Source organism: Argentina anserina, chromosome 4, assembly GCF_933775445.1.
Source record: "Argentina anserina chromosome 4, drPotAnse1.1, whole genome shotgun sequence".
Lineage (NCBI taxonomy): Eukaryota > Viridiplantae > Streptophyta > Magnoliopsida > Rosales > Rosaceae > Argentina > Argentina anserina.
Window position 1 is genome coordinate 1,875,909 of NC_065875.1, and position 8,512 is coordinate 1,884,420.

General features: G+C 37.9%; 1 protein-coding gene across 1 annotated transcript; it reads left to right on the top strand.

Moving 5' to 3' along the window:
* Positions 1-2,487: 2,487 nt before the first annotated feature.
* Positions 2,488-7,970, top strand: LOC126791438 (uncharacterized). Its single transcript, XM_050517893.1, has 2 exons — positions 2,488-3,964; positions 7,863-7,970. Exon 1 carries the CDS (start codon positions 2,491-2,493, stop codon positions 3,937-3,939), a length of 1,449 nt encoding a protein of 482 aa, XP_050373850.1. The 5' UTR covers positions 2,488-2,490; the 3' UTR covers positions 3,940-3,964; positions 7,863-7,970.
* Positions 7,971-8,512: the final 542 nt, after the last annotated feature.

Below are 8,512 nucleotides of genomic sequence, written 5' to 3' on the forward strand. Positions count from 1 at the left end.
GCCGTACCCGGATAGATTACATGTTAGGATATACGACCTCTGTTATACCTGGAGAGTATCATACACTTAAGGAAAACTTTGATCTAAGTGTTGTACCTTGACTTAGATACAAGAATTGTTATCTTTAGAATCGAAAAAATCCATTAGTTGTATCAAACAGTAGATAAGATTGTTTGTGGTTGATTCCGACACCCTAGGCTCATCATCATCATCATATACTTACTTCTGATCTTTAAACTTATCGTGTTATCGATTGTTAACTCTGTTTTCTAGTTATTTTCTTATTATATTAAAGTCTTTCAAAACCCCAAAATCATAAGAACAATTTTATTTCAAGTCGCTTCATTTGTTTTAGTTCCCATGTGTTTCTCGTTTTGTGTGTTTTAGTCGTGAGTAATTTAGGATTTCATACTTTGAATTGAGCTAATATCCTCGTGGGAACGACAACCCCTCTCTTCCATATACTATATTACATCCACCCCGTATACTTGCGGGAATTACATCAGCGACGCTTGGTTTCCACGCATCATATCTATCATAAGTCATCAATGAATGATAATATACCCAAATTCAATTCTTACAATAACTTTATTAAGCAAATAATGGATTGCAAATATATGACCATAGCAAGAATGAATTTACCTGACTAATGCAAACTTTGATAAACCTGCAAGATGAAAACAACAAATAGACAATTAGTAAGAAAACCAAATTAGAAGTAGACTCATATTACAGGGGCAATAACCCTTTTCAATATAATTGGCCTTCAAACGATTATAAATCATCTTCTCACTATCACTCATAGATCGATTGAGACCCATGGATGCTGTGTGTATCTTTTAATCATGCTTACATGTAAAGAGATTCATTTGTATTGATGTAATTAATCATGCCACAAACGTAAGACAATTTCAAAAAGGGTAAAACAATCCAGGTCAATTGAGATTGTCCACACATAAAAGAACAACATAGAAGCCCTTTCTTTTTATTAAGAACCGACTCTGTCATTCTGCTCGTATTTAACCTAGACCACAATTTGAAGGTACTCTTTCAAGAACCTAGGTAAAAAGTACTAAATTGAAGGGAGCAACTCAACAACTAATAAAGCGAACTAACCAAGTATGCATCCCATATTCTGAATAAGAAAAATGAAGCAATATGCAGATGAAATTACTGTTTCACCGGATCAAATGAGGAGGCAAGAGTCGTTCGGTTTCTTTCCTTCTCTGCTGAGTTTGAGTTTATTTCTCTGTATAACTATCCAAACACACAACCGTCGAAAGAAGCTCAATCCCCATGCACCATGTAAAAGAAGAATCGTACTGCCCACGCATCATGGAGAAGAAGTTTGAAGTCTCAAATCGCTTGCGCGATCTGGTTCTGCACGCAAGCAAAAGGAAATAAAAGAATCCTCTCCCCTAATGTTGTTGCAGCAAACGAAAGCTACATGTGCTTCAATGACCATACTGACCCTCTTTCTGATTTCCAACCTCAGCAAACATAAGGGGTAAAACAGTCCGCACAATAGTATGTGAACAGTGCCGATGGTGAACAGTAAAGAGTACTTCGCTTTAGTTTTTAGAGATAAAATAATCATATCAAACATAAAGTTTTTATTTATTTTTAAATTCAAATAACATTAGACGAACAAATCAACTAATCTCAAAACATGAAAAACACTGCAATCAGATTTTATAGCTATGTTGTGAGAGATAATAACCAAACACTAAACATATAAAATATAAATACAAATTGTACAAAAGTATGAAACCCACTTCGTTTCATAAATCAAGTGAAATTGTACAAAAAAAACAATCCTAATGGACAACGAATCCTTTTTCAAAACAAGAAAACTTTTCATATTCTAAAATAAAGAATTAGTTTAAGGAAAATATGTACTACCATATAATGGCTCATTTAAATCAAAAATAAGGTAGCACGGATACATTGTCTTCAACATTTACCTACTCTGACTAGGAAAACTTCACCTCGTTATGTTTGTACTCGATTTCCATCTCTTGTCTTGAACTTTCATCTCCATCTTGTAATTTCATCTTCAATAAGGCATGAAATGACCAATACATCTTCAACGATATACATGCTTCATTTTTGTTGCTTTAGACTTTTGTTGAAGATTCATGGACACAGTTACCGTTCTTGTTAATGTCAAGAAATAGAAGAACCCTAGCTAGAAGCAGCAAAGTTACCAAGATTGGTTGGTCTCTGTGCTCTTGTATGCAATTGCTCACTCTTGAAGTCTTGATGTATATCAGCTCTACTCTTCGTATTTGACATACTCGGTCTACAAATTCCATATCCAAATCCCTAGTGAGCCAAATTACCTATTCCCCACCCAGCCAAACTGTATATTAAGGAGTCTACTGGGGGCAATTTCGTCAAACAATAACTTCATTGAGATTGAAAATATTTCAGTCTTAGCTATAATGTTCCCTCTGGAAAACCCATTTCAAATTCAAACAGAAAAAAAAAATGGAGCCTTTCGCTCTGAAGCTGGAAATGCTCAAGGGCCCCCGGCAGGGAGAAACCCTAGAGTACCGACCCGGTTCCAAGATCCGAATCGGCCGGGTCGTCCGCGGCAACAACCTCCCTATCAAAGACTCCGGCATCTCCACCAACCACCTAATCATCGAATCCGAATCGGGCAGATGGACGGTCCGAGATCTCGACTCCTCCAACGGCACCATAGTAAACGACGCCGCCGTCGACCCGAACACGCCGTTGGAGCTCCACGACGGCGACGAGATTAAAATCGGAGAGTACACCTCGATCTCCGTCAAGATCGAGTGCCGCGAAGAAGAGAGCCGGTTGCGGCGGAACCCGAGGCGCGCGGCGGTGGGTAAGGTGGTGGCGGGTGGCCGGAGAGGTAGGGCTGCGGAGGAGAGCGAATTGAAAGTGAAACCGGAGGTGGAGAAAGAGAATGATGAGGAGATTGGTGGAGCGGCGGCTAGGGTTCCGGCCCGGAGAGGCAGGGCGGCGAAGAAGATTGAAGTGAGCTGTGAGTTGGAGAAAGAGGTGGAGGAAATTGAGGCGGTGGAGAAGCGGAAGAGGGGCCAGGGGCGGCCGAGGAAAGCTAAGGTTTTGAAGAGTGTGGAGGATTTGGTGGAGGAGGAGGTTGCGGTGGTGCTGGAAGTGAGTTCGAGAGCAGCTCAAAGGTCGAATGTGGTTGCGGAATCGGTGAGTTGCAGTGTGGAGTGTGAAGAAGTGAAGATTAAACCGAAGAAGCGAGGTAGGAAGAGAAAGGATGTGCAAGAGGAGCAGCTTGTGTGTGAGAAAGGCAATGTTGTTGCCGAGGAGAAAAATTTGGGGGAAGTTGCCTCGGTTGGTGTTAATGGCGATAATGAGGATAAATGTGGTGTTTTGGAGCAGAAGGATTCGGGAGAAGCTGTTTTAATTGCTGCTAATGGCGATAATGAGGATGGAAGTGATGTCCCGGAGCAGAGGGATTTGGGAGGAATTGGTCCGGTTGAGGATGATGATGCTAAGGGGCTAGATCATAGGGACGAGACGCGTGAAGAAGCAGCAGTTGGAGTTGGTGTGGGAGAGAGTGGCAATGATGATAATGAGAAGACAAAAGAGTCCAATTTGAGCCATGAAGAGGCGGCAGCCAGTGAATGTGATGTTGGAGAGAGTGGCGATAAGGTTGAAAGTGGTAGTAGGAGCTGTTCTAGTGTTAGTGGTGCTAAGGATGTTGATGAAAGGGGGAGTGGTTCTGGTGTCAAAGAAGGTTTGGGAAAGATTTGGCAGGAGGAGCCTGATTTGGAGAAGATGACATTGGACGATTGGTTTGATTATGTGGAAGTTTCTTGGGCAAAAGTGGTAAATGATGAGATTGATAAGATTTGTGCTGGAATGAGAGAGAAAGCTAGGCTAGTCCAGGAGTGTATAGCCCAGCACAAGAGGGAGAAGGGTCAAAGCTAACAGAAGGACTGCCTCGTGTTTTGTGGTAGGTACTTGCAGCTTAATTTCTGTGTTTTCATATCAATTACTTTCGTGGCCAATTAATGTATATGTCATTACTTATTTTTGTGTAATGTAGTTGGTCTTTACTTATATATCTTGGTATGAAGATGAAAAATTCCTATCTGATATGTTAGCCATCCTGAATCTGACAGCTATTGTTTGTTACTTGGAATGCAAAGTTCATGATATGCTTCCATTTGTTGAATGTTATGAAATTGGCTTTCTTAGTTATGTTGATTATTTCAACATAGAAGATAAAGGTCTTCGATGTTAGACTAGTTTCTATCATTGATGCCTCTTTCTTTAGTGTTCATGTTTTGTATTTCTAAATAAGTGATTCCTATTTCACTGTTATCTATATAAGAGTTTATGAGGTCATTATCTTTCGGTAAATTGCTCCATCTTATGCAGTTATGCTGCTTTAGAATTTGTGTTCAAACCCCTTGGTACTTTTGTCTTTTTGATCAGTTTATGTCCATCTTATTTCTTGTGATTATTAGATTTCCATGGTATTGTGGTCAAACCACTGATGTTACTGTTTGCATTGCCAAAAGGGATTTGGTGATAGATGATTTCTCTAAATCTTTCATATATGTTCGAATGTTGTTGTCTTCCTGTTCATTCTTGGCTCGGTTGATATTCTGGGCAGGGATAATTTTGTTTGGTATATCATTAATTTCAGTAGTTCTTAGTGGTAATTCTAATTTCTTCCTGCTTCTTTTTTTTGGTTTGGTTGGATAATTTAGTCAAGGTTAGAAATAGTATTGTTTGGTATTTCATCAATGTGAGGAGTCGTTATTGATACATTCCAATTTCCGCCAACCGGTACTTTTTCCCCATTTCTTATTGTGGTTAATGCCTTTAAGAACCCGAACTCCCCAATTAACTAGAATGAATTAGAGCTCTGGAAAATCCAATCTAGTTTCCCTCAATAGTTGTTGGCATACAGTCACCCTGAATCTGACAGCTAGTGTTTGTTTTTCAAAAGTTATTGATATGCTTCCGTTTGTTGGATGTTATACAATGAGCTTTCTTTAGTTATATTGATGATTTCAACTTAGAAAATAAAGATTTTTTTTTTAAATTTTGAACTAGTTTGTTTCATTGATGTCTCTTTGTTTTGTGTTTTTTGGTTTTTACTCTCATTGAGAGTTCATGTTTTGTATTTATGGACAAGTGATTCACTTCTCACTATTATTTATATACGAGTTCCTGAGGTCATTTTCTTTAGTTGAATTGCTATATCTTATGCCCCTTTAGAATTTGTGTTCAAACCCCTTGGTTCTTTTGTCTTTTCGATCAGCTTCTTTGTTTCTTATTACTTGTGTTTATTATAAACAATTTCCATGGTATTGTGGTCAAATTACTATTGTTGTTTTCCCCCTTCTTTTTGTGGTAAATGTCTTTTAGAGCCACAGTTTCCCCAATTAAGCGGAAACAAATTGGAGTTTAGGGGAATCCAACATAGTTTTCCTTTTACAGTTGTTGGCAAATAGTGTTTTGCCGCTTTGAGAAGCCTACACTGAGCTGGTACTGATCACCAACAGGTGATGTATGATCAGTGAAGCATTTTTCCTTTAATATAGGATGTCCTTTTAGCCGTCATTGCGGTCCTCCTAATTCAAGTAATCTAAGGTTGTTTTTGTCTATCTTGTATATAATGGCCAATTGGCCATGCAAAATGGTCGAAAACAAAGGCTGGAGAGGTTTAGTTAACAGTTAATACTGTAATTAATTATATAGAGGTAGCTTCATATATTTTGTAATTCTTATAAGTTGCCTGTTACATATTACTGATAGCGATGATACTTGGCTCTGTAGGGTAGGTTGATTGTGTATTGATTTATATGTTTGAAGTCGGCTCCTGCCTTCATCTATTACTGATAAAAGGACTGATTTGCATATGAAATAGGAGAAACAGTTCTGATATAGTCAGTCAATGGCTGGAGCTCGTCTCTACATTGTGTTATGAAAGCAATTACCGACTTCTCTATCACATTTTCACTAGGACAGCCTATAGAACTTTGAGCATCCTTCTTTTTTGCAAATGAAGTGGTCATAGTATTCCCTTTCTCTTTTCTCTGTGCAATTTGATGTTGGGTGAAAGCATTCTATAGATATAAGCAGTTAATTAGACACATCCAAATAGTGGATATGTTTGCTATACTTTCTGATCCGGTACTGGTGGAGATTTTAGGAGAGTTTCAGTTGAGATGAGCAGTTTGTTGGATATAAGTGGGCTGTGGGCTATAAGCAGCGAATCTGTAGAACTTTAATTGTCTGATAAGGCCTTCAGTACTCTACTGTGTGCAGCTAATAATATATACTCTTCCATCTCTATCTAAGCAATTTGTAGTTGACCTGGGAACCAAAGCATTCATTGCATCTAGCATAGTCAGATAACCAATCTGTGGGTTTGATCTTTTAGCCTTGTACATGCCCTTGGTTTAAATTTTATCAACTTCATCTATAGACAACTAGGATTCAAGGGATTTACATGATTGACTGTCCTGCTTTAAATCATGTCGACTTAACGTATATACCTGGGATTCATGGGAGTTACTTGTTTGACCATTTATTGTTATTTTATGGATTTGGAAAGCAGTACAACTTGTCCCCCCGGAATCATTATCCCAGTATTGGTTTACTTTCATATCCTAGACCAATAGTCGAATTCGTGTGCAACATTTTCAGTAATCTCAAGTAATGTGAAATCATTATTTTTGTTCGTCCAAAATTGAATATCTTGGTCATCTGCTACTTTCCATGACCCTTAAATGACTAGTTTGTAGCAGTGATTACATAATGGATTGTCCACTTGGCTTAGAACATAAGTCCTGGATCTGCATTTCTTGTTGCTATGCTGCTTGGACAAAAGAGATTCCTCTTATACCTTACTATTCTTTATGAATTCTAGTTTATTTCTACAGAAATATATTTAAGTTGCTGAATTTTTGTTGGGAAACTTTTGTATTTTATGACTGATTAGATAATCAGAACCTCTTCTAGTGCTTAATATGTGCCTGTCTCGTCTAGCCTAGTTTAACTTTTGTAAGTCTCGCCATGAATTTGCCATCTAGGCCGGCTATAAGTTTACATTATAGGATACTTTTACTGGATGATCAGTTTTGGGTAAAGCCAATTGAAATTAAAGAATCTATGTACATGATCTTGCATGTAGAGTATAATCGGTAATATTCTGCTTCGTTTGTCCTGAGTCTGGCTCTTTTGACCTAATGTATCGTGCTTTCTTCCTCGGATTTTAGTTGGAAAAAAATACCGATACATTTGGCTAACCTTTTCATACTTAGAGGACCAACCAGAGCTCTACGTGAATTATATCGAGTCTTTTTTACATACGTTTGCTACTCAATGTAACAAAGTCTACAATTAAACTGTCCTGTCTTCTTCAACTGTTGTCGGCGTGCTTTACTTTTCCAACCAACCAGTCATTCAGTCGTTAATCAGATTGATTGCTGATTAGGGCATCTGGTAAAGGTTCAGCCATTCGAAACAATACCAGCAAGGATCTCCTGCAATAATGCATACATACTCCATTGCATGGACCACTGTTCTTTCAGTGCTTGACAGATGACTGAAAGTAAAATCTGTGTTCAGCATTTGCTGCAATCTAAAGTTGGTTTCATTCCATTGCATGGACCTCTGTTCTTTCAGTGCTTGACAGATGACTGAAAGTAAAATCTGTGTTCAGCATTTGCTGCAATCTAAAGTTGGTTTCATATATTATTCTGCTCTTCCTAACTTGAAAGTGGATTGTCCACTCAGAATATCACTCTAGGACATTAATTCTTAATTTCGATTGCTGTTTTTTTCTATAGGTTTTGCTTTGACTAATGGGAAAATTCCATTTGTTTTTGCAGGATGGTTGGTCCATGCAAGAATGTAACTCCAAAACTCGTAAGGAAGTTTTCCTTGATTTTGAGGAACGTTGGTCCATGGATCTCTACCTTATCTCTTAGTGATTACAATTTGAGTTGCACCATAAATTTGTACTTAACGATTGGAAATAGTAATAGCGTCTTCTCTAGTGTATATATACATGTATTTTCTCAGGCCACTCATCTGAAAGAGTTTCAAATCTATATACCTTGCCATGGCCCATGGATATCCCTACTTTTTGCATCTAGAGCAGTTAGATTATACTCAAGTTTCATAACAATGTCTCCAATACTGCTACGTAACACCGGTAACTAGTAGCTCATTATAGGAATGAACAGTTAAGACTCCTCATAGGTTCATAGCTTAACCTTGATGACCAAAAGTGGACTTGCTGATGTATATATATAGTTCTTATTCAAAGTGAAGCTTTACTTTGAAATTTCAGAGTGAAGTTCCAATTTTGACACACTTTTCAGTCAAATTTTTTCACCATAAGCGATTCAATATTTAGATATGCTATTCAAGATCATCTCTATAAAGTTTCATCCAATTTAACAATGATTTGAGCTTTCAAAATTGAGATTTACACGAACGGTTCACGTTGAACAATTTTAATTCATTCATTAATTTA

Excerpts from the sequence above, each read along its gene's own strand:
- LOC126791438 (XM_050517893.1), top strand. The coding sequence starts at position 2,491 with ATGGAGCCTTTCGCTCTGAAGCTGGAAATGCTCAAGGGCCCCCGGCAG.